This window comes from Hemicordylus capensis, chromosome 6 (assembly GCF_027244095.1).
Source record: "Hemicordylus capensis ecotype Gifberg chromosome 6, rHemCap1.1.pri, whole genome shotgun sequence".
NCBI lineage: Eukaryota > Metazoa > Chordata > Lepidosauria > Squamata > Cordylidae > Hemicordylus > Hemicordylus capensis.
In genome coordinates, this window is record NC_069662.1 from 171,133,234 (window position 1) to 171,146,853 (window position 13,620).

Sequence of the window (13,620 nt, forward strand, 5' to 3'; positions counted from 1 at the left end):
CACTCCGCTCCGGGATGCATGGAGTGGATTGGAAGCCCCAATACGAGATGCCCAGTTAGAATGTAGACCCCAAAGGAGCAGTCGGCAAGGTGCCACCAAGACTGGGAGGATGCCAGCATGGCTAACAAGTAAAGTCAAGGAAGCCATAAAGGGGAAGAAGGCTTCCTTCCGGAATTGGAAGGCCTGCCCAGATGAGGAGAACAAAAAGGAACACAAACTCTGGCAAAAGAGATGCAAGGAGACCATACGGGAGACTGTAGCGGATTAAAGCCTTTGCCCCAGAGCCAGCTCCCAGAGGGAGGGAGAGGAAATGCTGCATCCTCCTTGCTGAGCTAGGCTTCTCCTGCACCTTCCTGCATTATCGGTAGGTTGAAAGGGCTGCCACCAAGCACCCTAAAACTTGCAGGGAACCGGACCAGTGGATTGGGGGCTGCAGTGCCAAAGTCTGTAACTCTGTAACTGGGTCTTGGGCAAATAGAAAAACCTTCCACGCATAAGCTGACATGGGATGAGAAAAACTGTTAGCTGCAGAGCATCTGAGGGCGTGTTTGCACCAGTGGACTCCCCCTCCGCCGCCACCCCCCATTCCTGAGTTGGAGAGGCTTGCAAAAAGAAAAGACTTAAAAAGTTTTATTCAAGTACTGCATCCATCTGAGGCTTTCTTAGATACCATTAAGAATACTTAACAGATTACAAAAATAGGTTGTCCAAGGCACGTTTAAATGTTTATAGAGTCTTTTGCAACGCCCTAGATAGAATGGGCGTAGGTTAGTATTTCATTTATGTTGCAGATAACTACAATTAAATAGTATCAGGAATATGCAAAACACACATACCAAATAAATATAACTTATCTGATGCAGAGTCTGACCAAACTTCCCTTTTCCCTTGAACTCACCAAATTCCTGAGGAGAAACAACCTTCCTGTAATCCTTTCTTTCAAGGATCTACAGAGTTATTCCACGAGAGAAACTTCCACGCTGGCTTCAACCATGAGGGAGCAAAACTCCATTGCCCTTCACTAAGCCTTTCCACACCCGCTTCTGCCCTTCTTGTTCCCAGAATTCCCCACAACTTCTCTCTAGGTCCCACCCACCTGGTGTACTGATTGGCTGCCCTGGAGTTCACCAACATGTCAGTCAAGAGAAGGGTTCCCTCCATGTTAACTCTTTAGATGTAGGGGTGTCTGGTCACTACAGAGACGAAAAGTGTTTGAGGAACACTTAGCCAAAAGTATCAAGGGGAATAACAAAAACTTCTTTAAATACATCAGAAGCAGGAAAACTGCCAGGGAGGCAGTTGGTCCGTTAGATGATGAGGGAATGAGAGGATATAGAGACTGCAGAGGGTTCTTTGCATCTGTCTTCATGGCGGAGCATACTGAGTGTATACCTGTGCCTGATCCAAACATGATAGAGGTCTTTAAAATCATGCATGGTGTGGATAAAGTTGATCGAGATAAATTTCTCCCTCTCTCACAAACCATTCGAACCAGGGGTCATCCCATGAAACTGACTGCCATGAAATGTAGGACCCGCAAAAGAAGTACTTTTCCTTACCAACATATAATTAACCTATGGAATTCTCTGCCACAAGATGTGGTGACTACCACCAGCCTGATGGCTTTAAGGGCTTAGAAAAATTCATAGAGGCCATCACTGGCTACTAGTCTGAGGGCCACCTCCAGCCTCAGAGGCAAGTTGCCTCTCCGTACTAGTTGCAGGGGAGCAACAGCAGCAGCAGAGAGGGCCTGCCCTCCCCTCTTGCCTGTGCACTTCATAGAGGCATCGGGTGGGCCACTGTGTGAAAGAGGATGCTGGACTCGGTGGGCCTCATCCGGAAAGGCTGCTCTTCTTAAGGCAGAGCTCCAGCCATCTCAAAGGAAACTCCCTGGGCCAGGGGAAGCCGGTCTGCCAGGGACTGCAAGCCCGCCTGTGTCCATGTGTGTTTCCCCGGCCAACTGAAGTCTTTACGGAGCGGGGGGGGGGGGGAGCAACTGGCTGTATCCAGTGGTTGCTGGTGTCTACCTTATGTTTCTTTTTTTTAAAGAGTGTGAGCCCTTCATATCTACGCAAACCGCTTTGGGAACTTTTGTTGGAAAGCGGTATATACATATTTGTCGTGTTTGTATGTGGAGGGGGAGCCTTCCTGACCCTAATGCAGGGTGGGGGCTGTGGCTGGAGACCCCCCAGGCCGCTGTCCTTCCTTTGCCAGCCCACGCCGGGCAGGATGGGACCTGCCTGCCCTCCACTGCCAGCCTCCGGTCTCTCCTGCAGAAGCTGTCCGTGCCCCATGGCTTCTCCGTCACGAACCCAGAGAGCCGGGGCTGGGTGATCAACCCCCTGGGCGAGACCCAGCCCTTCCCCGTCTGGATGATGGTGGCCTGCGCCCTGCCAGCTGTCCTTGTCTTCATTCTCATCTTCATGGAAACACAAATCACTACGTGAGTGATGGGCTGTGGTGGTGGTGGTGGCGGCTTCTCTGGTGGGGCAGAGGAGTGGGGTGGGGGGCCTGGGCCGAAGCCAGGCTGCAGGCCTGCCAAGGCTTTCTCGCTGGGTGGGGAGGGGCAGTGACCCCCCCCTCCCCTCCCCTCCCCCCCACAGACTGATCATCAGCAAGAAGGAGCGGAAGCTGCAGAAGGGCTCCGGCTTCCACCTGGACCTCCTGCTCATCGTGGCCATGGGGGGCTTCTGCGCCCTCTTTGGGCTGCCCTGGCTGGCCGCCGCCACCGTCCGCTCCGTCACGCATGCCAACGCCCTCACCGTCATGAGCAAGGCTGTGGCCCCCGGAGACAAGCCCAAGATCCAGGAGGTGAAGGAGCAGCGGGTCACTGGGCTGCTGGTGGCCATCCTGGTGGGTGAGTGCCAGGCCGCCCTCCCTGCGCCACGCCCAGGGGACACTCGAGGGGCTCCCAGAAGTGGGCCCGGCTGTATCCCCTGCGCTCCGCCCTTCTGCCCCCGCCCCCCACCCCACCCCGAGGTGTGCCAGGGGGGCCGGCTCCTCGCGGCTGCTGAGCTGCCCTGCTGGCTGGTCCCTTCTGCTCCAGGCTTGTCCATCGTGATCGGGGACCTGCTGCGCAAGATCCCCCTGGCCGTGCTCTTCGGGATCTTCCTCTACATGGGGGTCACCTCGCTGAACGGGATCCAGTTCTACGAGCGCCTCCACCTGCTGCTCATGCCCCCCAAGCACCACCCTGACGTGCCCTATGTCAAGAAGGTCAGAACCGGCCTGGGGCTGGCCCTGCCCCCCAGCTCCCAGGGGCAAGCCGAGGGGGCAGGTCCTGGGAGATGATGCCCAATGGGAGCTGCAAGGGGAGCCCCCCCCACTTCTGAGGAAATGTGGGGCGCGTGGCAGAAGCCAGGAGCAGCAGGAAGCACGGGGGGCTTCCTGCTGGGGCAGCCACACACCCCAGAAGCTCCAGACTGCCTCAGCACCGGCGGGGTTGGGGCTTCTTGGGAGGCAGGAAGCCGCGGGGGGGCGGGGGGGGCGAGCAGATCAGGCCCTGCTCTCTTGCTTAAAGGCCCGCGGCCCGCTCCCGAAATGTGCTCGAATCGTGGCCTGGGTGCTTCGGGGAAAGGAGTGAGAGCCCAGCTCTGCTCCTGAAGCCCAGGGCTGGGGCTGCATGTGGGCGGTTGGCCTTGGGCTCCTGCTGGGGCCAGCCTGAAGCCCTGCGAGGCGGTGGGCATGGGGAGGCAGCCGCCCTCCTGGGGAGCCTGCTCACTCGGGCCCTGTGGCCGCCTCCCCCCCCCCGCAGCAGCTCCAGCTGGGGGGGGCAAAGGGCCCCCTCTCCCTCTGACTGCAGCCTGCTGGCCGACGCCTCCTGGCTGGGCTCCTCCTGAAGGGCTCCAGGCCCCACACCGCTGCCGCCTCCACCGCCGCCTGGAAAGCACCTCGGCCCCACACTGTGCGCCCAGGAACAGCCCCACGAGCCGTGCTGCTTGCTGGAGAGCAGGGCGGCTGTCGAGGGAGCCCTAGCTGCGGGTGGGGGGGGAGCCTGGCCCCCCAGCGGCTGACTCCTCCCCCCTCGGCCCCCCAGGTGCGGACGCTGCGGATGCACCTCTTCACCCTGCTGCAGCTGGCCTGCCTGGCCGTGCTCTGGGCCGTGATGTCGACCGTGGCCTCGCTGGCCTTCCCCTTCATCCTCATCCTCACGGTCCCGCTCCGCATGTGCCTGCTCAGCCGCATCTTCACTGAGCGCGAGATGAAGTGTGTAAGTCCCCCTGCCTGGCACGGAGGGGAGGGGAGGGGAGGGGAGGGGCCCTGGAGGCCAGGAGCAGCTCCCCCCCCCCGCCGCTGAACACCCCCTTCTCCCCCCCCACCCCAGCTTGATGCGGCGGAGGCGGAGCCAATCCTGGACGAGAGGGAAGGCGTCGACGAATACAACGAGATGCCCATGCCCGTGTGAGGCGGCGGAGGAGGAGGCCCCCCAGGGCAGGCCCCGCCTCGGCTCCAGCCAGGAAGGGCCCCCACGCCCTGCCCCGCCCACCCAGCAGGGACCAGCGGCCCCCACCCCAGTGCCTTCGTTGCCTCCGCCCAGGAGGAGGGCCTTGGGCCCCAGTGGCCTCGGCGGGACCCCCTTGCCCCGGGGGAGCCAGCCCGGGCCCCGGCATGACAGCCCTGCCCAGCGCCCCCCCCTGCACCAGCCTGCGGGGGGGGGGCACCCCTCCGCCAGGAAGACTGACAGGCGGCGGCAGCAGCAGCAGCGGCTCCTCCTCAGCTACACTCTGGTGGTATTTAAGAGGGTCTTAACTTAACATGTCAATAAACAGCTTTGCTACAAGCAGGTCTGGCTGTGCTCTCCTGCCCCAGCCGTGGGGCTCAGCGCCCGCCCCAGCCCCCCCCCCTTGGCCTGCCCTTCCCCAAATGGAGCCAAAGGGGGCAGCTTTTGGGCTGCCAGGTGGAGGCGGGATCCTGATGGGAGCAGCAGGGGCACTGGAGGCAGCGGAGCTGCTTATGGGGCAGGCGGGGAGCACCTGGGGCCCAGGGTCTTTTCCTCCCCCCCCCCGGGTGGTTCCAGTGGTGCTAAGAAAAACAGAAGTCGTGTGGGGACACATTTCAGCCCTCTTTATTGCACAGCTGATGCTGCCTGCTCCCCCAACCGTCTTCCTGCCCCGAGACCCGAGGCAGGGGGCAAGAGGCCCAGACCAGATGCAGGCCAGCCGTGGGGCAAGGGGGGGCCGACCCGGCCATGTCCTCTGGAGGAGACTCCCGCCCCCCCCGCCCCCCCGCGCAGGCAATGCATTAGTTCCAGCCGTGCGTTTCCTGTGGGGCTGCCGCCGCCGCCGCCGCCGCCTCTCCCAGCCCCCTCAGCTTCTGGCCCAGGTAGTGCTTGGCCTCCTGCAGGCCGCTCATGTTCTCCAGCTCCATGTAGGGCAGCTGCAGTGGGCGGATGCAAGAGAGGGAGGGGAGAGGGCAGCCCGGCCATGGAGCCCTCTCCGGCACAGGGGAGGGCGGCCGTTCTCCGGGGGTGGGGGAGGCAAGCAGCACCCCCTCCCCGCTGCGGGGGCAGCCCCCTCCCCTCCCCTCCTACCTGCACCAGGTGGTAGCCCAGCAGGCAGAGGTGGCGCTGGCACATGGCCCGAGCGCCCACCAGGACCGGCGAGTTCTGGCAGTAATGCCACTTGTCGTTGACGGCCAGCACCACCCTGGCGGAGGGAGAGGCGGGGCGGGGCTGAAGCCGGAGGGCTGCCCGCCCCACTGCCCCCCCCCGCAGCTCCAGGGTCCTGGGGGAGAGCAGCTCTGCCCGGCTGAGAAGAGACTTGCCCCAGAAGCTGCTCTTTCGAGCCAGGAGACCTTCCCCTTGGCGGGGCAAGGGAGCCTCTGCCCAGGGCCCTAAGGAGACCTTTTCACGGGGAGGGGGGAGCACCCCGCTGGGCCTGGGGCAGAGCTCCCACCCGGAGGCAAGCACTGCCACCCCCACCCCCGAGTGGCACAGGAAGCTGCCGGATACTGCAGAGAGTCAGGCCATCGCTCCCCCAGCTTAGCACTGCCTACACTGACCGGCAGCAGCTTGGAGCCCTGACTCGGAGATGCTGCCAGGGAGGGAGTGTGGGGGCTTCTCTGCCCAGAGGCTCCGGCCCCTGAGGGGGACCCTCTTCCAGGGCTCACACAGGCCGTCTCCCATGCAAATGCCGAGCGGGGCGGGCCAGGCTCGCTCCCACAAGGCCAGCTCTGCTCCCATCCGCTCACTCTTGTTTTTAGCCCAAGGAAGGGGGGGCTCTCTCACCCCCTCCCATAATGCTTCTAGGGAGCGCTGGGGCTGCCACACTCCCAGCACAGAGCAGTGGGGCGGGGAGAGGGACAAGGCAAGGCGGCTGAGCTGGGCACGGCCTAGCACTGTGGGGGCAGGATCGGGGCCGCTTGCCCGCAGCCTCCACGGGCAGCTCTTTGGCCAAGCATCTGTGCGGCAGGCAGGCAGGCAGGGCACGCGGGAAGCCCAGCTCAGCCCCACCCTGGGGGTGCTCTGGGGGGCCCTGCAGGGACCAGAGCCATGGAGCCAGCCCCCACCCCACTCCGGGGGGGGGGTTGAAGAGAGGCCTTCCCGGGTCCCCATGCAAGGAAATCTCAGCAGGTACCTGTAGGCGTCTTCTGGCCCCTGCGGCAGGGCTCCGCTGGAGGTGGACAGAGGGGGGCAGGCTGGGGGGCCAGGCTGGGCCACTGGAAGGCGCCGACCCTCCTCCTGCCGGGGAGCAGCGGAGGCGAAGAGGCTGGCTTGACGCTCACGGGCTGGAGAGGAGGAGCGGGCCGGGGAGGGCTGCTGGCGGGGGGCTGAGAGCGCGCTCCCTGCCGTGGGGCAGCCCAGCCCCTCCAGCCGGAAGGGTGAGAAGCACTCCATCTGGAGGGCAGAGGCGGCGGCTCCTGCTGGGGGCGAGGTCGGGCCCCGGCCGAGTGGCAGCACTGTGCCCAAAGGGGTGATCCGGAGCAGGAAGTCTGCGGGGGGGGGGGGGTGGACAAGCAGCCACTGAGCCGACCGGCACCAAGGGGCCAGCAGCCGGGCTGTTCGGAAACACAGACGGGCGTCAGCTCCGCTCCAGCGCCAGGCGGCCCTGCTGTCGCTCCCAAAGGAGACCCGGAAGGGTTCCGAGAAGCCAAAGGAGTCCCTGGCCCCCAGCTTCACTGCGGAAGACCCTGGAGAGCCAGCCCCCCCCGACACCCCCCCCGCCAGGGCGAGGGGCTTTACGAAACGGCCCCAGGAGAGCCCTGCTCGACCCACCCGAGGGGCCCGGGGAGTCCTGCTGGGAGGCGGGAGGCGGAGGCAGCCCCCCCCCCGGGATTCCGTGGCAGGCCACCCGAGGGCCCAACCCCGCAGCACATGGCGTTCTGGAGGAGGCTTCCAAGGGAGAGGCCAGGCCCAACCATGGCTCTTCGTTGCCACCACGGCAGAGTGGGTCCTCCGTGTTCGGGGCAGTCTACTTCGGAACAGTGAGGTGGGGTTTTTGGAAACATTTCCGACACCCCCAAATGACCAGCAGCTGCTTGAGCATGTGACTCCTACTGAGTAAACAAAACTCAAGGAGTGCTTGTTCATTTGCACCCCGTACAAACCCCTCCGTTTCCCCTGCAGCTGGGAGTCAACTCGCGGCTTTTCTGTTGGGAAAGGGGTCCACGACGCCCACTCGACTCGACTCAAGACGCACGCAAATACCCAATTCCCCTTGGAGAGTATTGCGAGTGGGATCCTGGCAGGCAGCGAGCTGGAGGCCGGCCACCTCCTTGCTGCCACTCGGCTAGTCCCCACTGGATCCCGTTCTCTGTGCACCGGTTATGCCGAGGCTGCTCTGGGCGCAGCCGGTGGCTGACAGGCATGGTGTGCTCAGGGGCGCCATCTCCCCGCCAGGCGCCAGCCACTCGGGCTACCCCCTCCCTTCTGGGCCCAGTGCAGGCGGTGGCTGCTGCCGCTGCTGCCGCCCTCCAGGGCCACGGGGACCCGCCCAGCCTCCACCCCCACCCTCTCCGGCCACGCCTCTGGCCCAAAGGTGGGCTTCTTGCATTCACCGTTTTTAAACTGTAAGCTGCTTTCGGGGGGGGGGGGAGGCCCTGACAACTATTCCCATCCTCCTGTGAGCCTGACCCTGGACGCACACTTCCCTCAGGGATACTCACCGGGAAAGTGCTATTGACAACTCGGAAACTAACTTGTTGGGACCTTAGGCCACCTAGCTAATTTCAGCCAAGGATGCGGGTTTTTTAGCCATGGAACGTGTGCCATGCAGACACACAGTGGTGGGAAATGTTCTGCCGGCCCCCAATCCCTGCCTCCAACCTCGCCCCCCCCCGCCCCAACCCCGGTGTTCAGATTCCACCTCTCCCCCCAAGCCTAACCCACCGGGTGCCTTGTGGTGAGCTCCACGGGGTATAGAGCTTGGGGACGGAAGGCTGGGGGGGTCCCGAGGGAGCCTTAGGCCAGGGAATGCCCACAGGCTCCCTCATAAGAGCAGCCCTGCTGTGGGATCAGGCCCCCCAAGGAGGCCCATCTAGCCCAGCCTCCTGTTTGGCACAGGGGGCCCCCCACCAGATGCCGCTGGAAGCCCACAGGCCGGAGTAGGGGGCGCGCCCTCCCCCCCACAGGGACTCAGAGGCACTCCCTCCCTCACCTGCGCAGTATCCTGGGGGCAGCACCGCGTCCTGCCAGAAGCACCCCTCGCCCACCAGCTGCCGGAGGGCTTCTGCCACCAGGCCTCTGTAACTGGAGGGAAGAGGGGCGGGGGTTACCCAGCAGGCCCTGCCCAGCCCAGCCCCGACCCCACTCCTTGGCGGCCGGAAGCCCCCCGCTGGCCACGCAGGGCCCCCCCCCGCCACCGCTGTGCAGGCGCCCGGCTGGCTGGCTCCCTCCCTCTGCACCCAGGCCGACTTCTGGCCCCGGCCTCAGCAGCCGGACCCCCCAGAGGCCCCGGAGCCCCTTGCGGCCTCCTCGGACCTGTACTTGCGGTTGGCTTCGTCGGCAGTGAGCCGGCCGCCCAACAGCCGCACGCGGTGCTGGGGAGGCAGGCGTGGCCCCTCGTAGCCAGGCACTTCCAGGGCAAGGGCCACGTCCAGGAGGGAGAGGTAGCGACGCACAATCAGCCTGCAGGGGCTGCCTGGGAGGGGCAGAGGGATGGGGGGTGAGCTGAAGAAGCGCCCCCCCCACCTGCCGCCCCCCAGCCCGGGGGCACATACCGAGGACGTTGGCGAGGAAGGCGGGAGAGAAGACCTGGCGCAGGACGGGGGGCGGGAAGCGGCCGAGCTGGCAGAGGGACATCAGGACGTTGAGCGTGGCCAGGGGCGAGGCGGCCGCCCTCTGCTCCAGCGCCAGCTCCAGCCGGGGGAAGAGCTCCGCGTGGCGGGACGGCCGGTAGTTCATGCGGCTGAAGGGGAAGACCAGCTTCTGGATCAGCTGCGGGAGGAGCGGCCACGAGGAGTGAGGCCCGCCACAGGCACCCCCCTCCCCCCCCGGCCCCGTTTCCCTGCTCCGTTGACAACGCAGCCTGCTCCATCCAGGGCTCGGCAGGGGAAGGGCCTCATCCCATGCACGCTGCCCTGGGACTTGCTTCCCAGTAAGCGTGCACAGGCTCCGGCTGCTGGGGGCCCCTCTCCACGGGCTCCTCGTGCAGGCCCCAGAGGCTCTGCGTGGACAAGGGCCCGGCCCAGCCCGGCCCCCACGAAGAGGCTGCCGCCGCCGCCGCTGCTGGAGGAACCTGGGAAGCAGCTCCTCTGGCCTTGCAGCCCTTTGCAAGGAGGAGGAGGAGGAGGATCATCCGAGGGCCACGGCACCTCCCCAGCCCCCAGCCCGGCTTCTCCCCTCAGCCCTCCTCCTGCGCAGAGGAGCCCGCTCACCTTGATGTCCAAATGCTCCATCCTCCGGAGCAGGAAGGTGGCGATGGTGTCCAGCAGCAGAGGCTCCCGCAGGCGGTGCCGGGCCAAATACTTGGCAATCAGGGCCATGGTGGGAGGCGTCAGACCGTCTGCCTTGCCAGGGAACCAGTCTGCAGGGCAGCAACCAGGACTCAGCCCCTGCAGAAAGAGGCTCTTCCCCCTGCCCCCAGCACGAGTGCTTCCAGTGGCCTTGAGTCCCAGGGGCACTCCAATTTCACGGTCCCGATGGCCAAGATGTACATACCACCTTTCAACCAAAAAGTTCCCAAAAGAGTCGATGATGTAGAAGAAGAAAGCTGGGCTCCCTGCCCCCGCCCCCCGCGCTCACAACCCCAGAAGACTCACAAGGAAGGGAGGCCCCAGCAACAGCCAGTGGCGGGAGGCGGCTACGACAATGACGACAACAAATGTGTATATCCTGCTTCCCCCCCCCCCAAGTTCTCAGAGCGCTTCACGTAGAGAAACAGACACCCCCACTAAGGCAGCCCTGGACTGTTGCTCTTCACCGCTTAGCCACTGGCTGCCGCTGGGGGTGGGGGTGGAGGGGCGCTCAGGCACCTCAGGGCTCCCACCGCCACTCGGACCGGGGCCGGAGTTCCCTGTGACGAGGAGGACTACAACCCTCAGCATCCCCAGCTGCATTGGGCTGGGGATGCTGGGAGCTGTAGTCCACAACATCTGGGCATCCCTCTTCCAGGGAGCGCGGCCTGCAAGCTCACTGGTCTGCTCACGGGGGCCCCAGCCCGCCACGCGTGGCCATGCAGAGGCCACAAGCCACCCCCACTCCGGAAGCAACTGCAGAGCCAGGCTGGGCCCACAGCCTCCGCTGGGTCTATGGGCTGCGTCCTGAGCCTGAGGGGCATCACAAGGGGGCTGCCAGGATGATGCCGTCTGGGGTGGGGTGGGGGGGCTTGATGTGACCGGAACGGAGGTGCCAGAAGGAAGACGGGCTCCGGCTGCTCTTCAGACATGGGGGGCAGCAAAATGGAGGGCTGGCATGGGCCACACCCACCATGCAAGAAACCCTTGGCTTGGTTCTTTTCAAGGCCTACCAGCCCGGCCCCACCCCCAACTCTCTGGGGCTGGGAGTTAGGCTGAAGTGGCCGCAGGGGGTGGCTGCTCAGCCCCTGGAGGCGCCTCCTCCTGGCCGGACCCCCTGGGCCGCTCCAGCTCAGACGGATACCCTGACTGGCAACTGCCCTCCAGGGAGGCAGGGAGGGTCTTTCCAGCCCCCATGGAGGGGGGGGGGGTGTCCTCATATCAGCCCGATTTGCCCTGAAGTGCCTCGGGAAGCACCTCACACACAATTCGGGGGTTTCCACGAGGCACTGGAACATAGCTTGACTTCCGTCTGGAGTTAAAAAAAAAATCCACTTTTTGCGGCGGGTTTTTTGGGCAAACTCGAACTCGCAGTAAAGCCTGCTGTCTGGCAAGGCTCCTGGAGACGCAGAGCGGAGGCTGGGGAGAGCAGCCCAGGCCCACGGGCTTGAGCGCAGCCCTTCCTGGGGGCAAGAGAGAGGCCGCCCTGGGCCCCGCACCCACCTGCCATGCTGCGGACAAAGCGCTCCTGGCGGTTCTCGTAGAAGAGCGGGGTGCTGAAGAGGGCCCCCAGGGCCTGGTCGCCGGCCCCCGGGGCACACTGGGCAAGCGTCTCGTCCAGCAGGGCCAGCTCCTGCTCCCCGGCGGCCTTCAGCTGGCCCAGCAGGCGGCACAACGTGGGGAGGACCTGGGCGCTCCTGGGCCGGGAGGGCGTCTGTGGGCGCTGCTCCCTCTCCAGGCTGAGCAGGCGGGCCTCCGACCGGTGCTTCTGGCTGAGCGGCCCCAGCCGCCGCCGCCGGGCCTCCCCCTCCAGGGCCTGTAGCAGGGGGCAGCCTCCAGGCAGGCCTGGGGCGGAGCAGGGGGTCAGAGCGCCGCGCCCTGCAGAGCGGCCCTTGGGGAGCCAGGAGGAAAGAGGTCCCGGCCAGAGGCGGCTCCCCCCGCACCCCGCACCCGCTCGCTTGCGGCCCCGGCGGAAGGCCCAGAGGAGAGCCCCGGAGCCCTCCAGCCCGCCGCCTCCCCCGCCCCAGGGCTCACCCAGCGCAGCCGAGGCACGGAGGCAGCGGACGAGGCTGGCGTGGTCAAAGTCGGCGCAGCTACTGGCGACGGCCCGGGTGAGAGCCTGGAAGTCGGGCTGCTCCAGGAGGAGCCTGGGGGGCCCCGGACGTCTGCTGCCCCTGGGGAACAGCCGCCTGAGCCGCTGCAGGGCCAGGGCGTAGTGGCCGGCCGACACCTTGTCCGGATTCTGCACGAGCCAGCGCAGCAGCTCCCCACAGCTGCGAGCGCGCTCCAGCAGCTGCCTCACGGCAAGGAAGGTGTCGTGGCTGCTGCGCCGCCGCAGCGCGCAGGGCTCGGAGGGCTGCCGCGAGCCGGGCAGAGGGGAGGCCGCCCTGGGCCCCGGCGGCAGCTGCATGGCTGGGGGTTTGGCCCCGCCTGCGCGGTAGTGGGCTGAGAGGGCCCCAGCCCTGCTCGGGCCTGGCCACGGAGCGCGGGGCCCAGCGGCACTCGCCTTGCTCAGGGCGTGGAGAGACGGCAGCAAGCGCAGCATGGCCCCGAGGAAGGGAGTCTGCCGAGCGACGAGCCTGCGGGAGAGAAGAGGCAGCATTTCAGCCAGGCAGGGCGCCGCAGCAGCCAGGCGGAGGGCCTCTCCCACGCTCAGGGCTGCCGGCATCACTGGACGATGAGGAAGAGCTCTGGGTCACCCCCCAGTCTCGGGGCGGGGGGCGGGCGACAGGCAGGCTCCTCCTCCACACCCAGCCGGAGAGTGCAAGCCCCTCGGGGCAGGGCCTCCAGAGCTGCCTGATCCAGCATTGGCCCGCCTAGCCCCGGCAGCGGGTCTCCCTGGGCACCGGGGGTGGGGTGGGGGGCGCAGGAGGAGGACCGCCCCTGCTCGCTGAAATCCTGCTGCGCTGCCGGGGCGCCTCCTCCCGCAAGCACACAGGCGAGGCTCTTCTGCAACCCCGCTCGGCGGCGGCTGCGTGCTGAGCCTGGCTGTGGGCCCAGCCAGCCCGTTGGGGTAGGAAGGAAGCGGCGCTGCTGCTGCTGCTGCTGCAGGGTAGGGCCGCAGGAAGGCCCCCCGCTGCCTGCAGGGCTGCAGCTGCTGCCAGTCCGAGCGGGGGATGGGATGGGAAGGGAGACAGGGGCGGGGCCTGCCCGCTCCTTTCGCGCACGCGCTCTACCGCCTGCTGCAGCCCGATCGTCGTCCTTCAGGCCAGAGCCCACCTCCCGCCAGCCGAGCAGGGAAGCCTGCAGGGGGGACTCTGCCAGGCAGCAGCGGGGCTCCCTTCGGCCAGTCCCTCCAATGCCTCGCCGGGGGGAGGAGGCGGCGGGGGCGGCCCCCTCTTCTCCACCTGCTCCTCCTCCTCCCCGCTCCGCTCCTTCCTTTCCCGGGAAGTCCCGCCTTCGGGAGAGGCCGGGCGCCTCATTGACATGTGCCCGTGAGCTCCTCATTTCCGCCCGGGAAGCGCCGGAAGTGCCTGGCCGGGCAACACCCCCACGGAGGCACCTAGCCATAGAGGCGAGGCTGGGCCTGGCGCGTCACCTCCGCGGGAAGCGGAAGCCAAGCCGCCTGCAGTTCCGGCTGCGCATGCCCCCCGCCGCCGCGCAGGCTGTCCCGACCTCGGTGCCCGGGAGACGGGATTCGTCACGGCCGCCGCCGCCAAAGGGCCTCTCCTCCCCCCCCCCGGGGCGACATTAGAGGCCCTGCAGCGCCGGGCAGGCGGCGGCCAAAAA

The 13,620-nt window shown here is 66.0% G+C and overlaps 2 protein-coding genes across 13 annotated transcripts in view; one reads left to right on the plus strand and one right to left on the minus strand.

The window, feature by feature from the left end:
* SLC4A2 (solute carrier family 4 member 2) overlaps positions 1–4,780 on the plus strand; it is a 45,887-nt gene extending 41,107 nt beyond the window's left edge. For all 5 annotated transcript variants that reach the window (XM_053260358.1, XM_053260357.1, XM_053260359.1 and 2 more), the window contains 5 exons: positions 2,277–2,443; positions 2,604–2,857; positions 3,047–3,216; positions 4,037–4,210; positions 4,325–4,780. In XM_053260358.1, coding sequence (XP_053116333.1) covers positions 2,277–2,443; positions 2,604–2,857; positions 3,047–3,216; positions 4,037–4,210; positions 4,325–4,405 — 846 coding nt within the window. In that variant the 3' untranslated portion in view covers positions 4,406–4,780. The remainder of the gene's footprint in view (positions 1–2,276; positions 2,444–2,603; positions 2,858–3,046; positions 3,217–4,036; positions 4,211–4,324) is intronic.
* A 269-nt stretch (positions 4,781–5,049) lies between these two features.
* Positions 5,050–13,359, minus strand: FASTK (Fas activated serine/threonine kinase). Of its 8 annotated transcripts, none has more exons than XM_053260374.1 (10): positions 13,111–13,356; positions 11,926–12,470; positions 11,395–11,736; positions 9,814–9,962; positions 9,157–9,373; positions 8,918–9,077; positions 8,595–8,686; positions 6,576–6,930; positions 5,531–5,645; positions 5,050–5,376 (listed from the first exon to the last, which is right to left on the minus strand). In XM_053260374.1, exons 1-10 carry the CDS (start codon positions 13,317–13,319, stop codon positions 5,242–5,244), a joined length of 2,319 nt encoding a protein of 772 aa, XP_053116349.1. In that variant the 5' UTR covers positions 13,320–13,356; the 3' UTR covers positions 5,050–5,241. The 8 variants fall into 8 exon arrangements, with proteins under 8 accessions (XP_053116349.1, XP_053116355.1, XP_053116356.1 ...); XM_053260380.1 differs by having other exon boundaries at positions 12,398–12,470; positions 13,111–13,355; XM_053260381.1 differs by having other exon boundaries at positions 12,398–12,470; positions 13,239–13,346.
* Between the last annotated feature and the right edge of the window lie 261 nt (positions 13,360–13,620).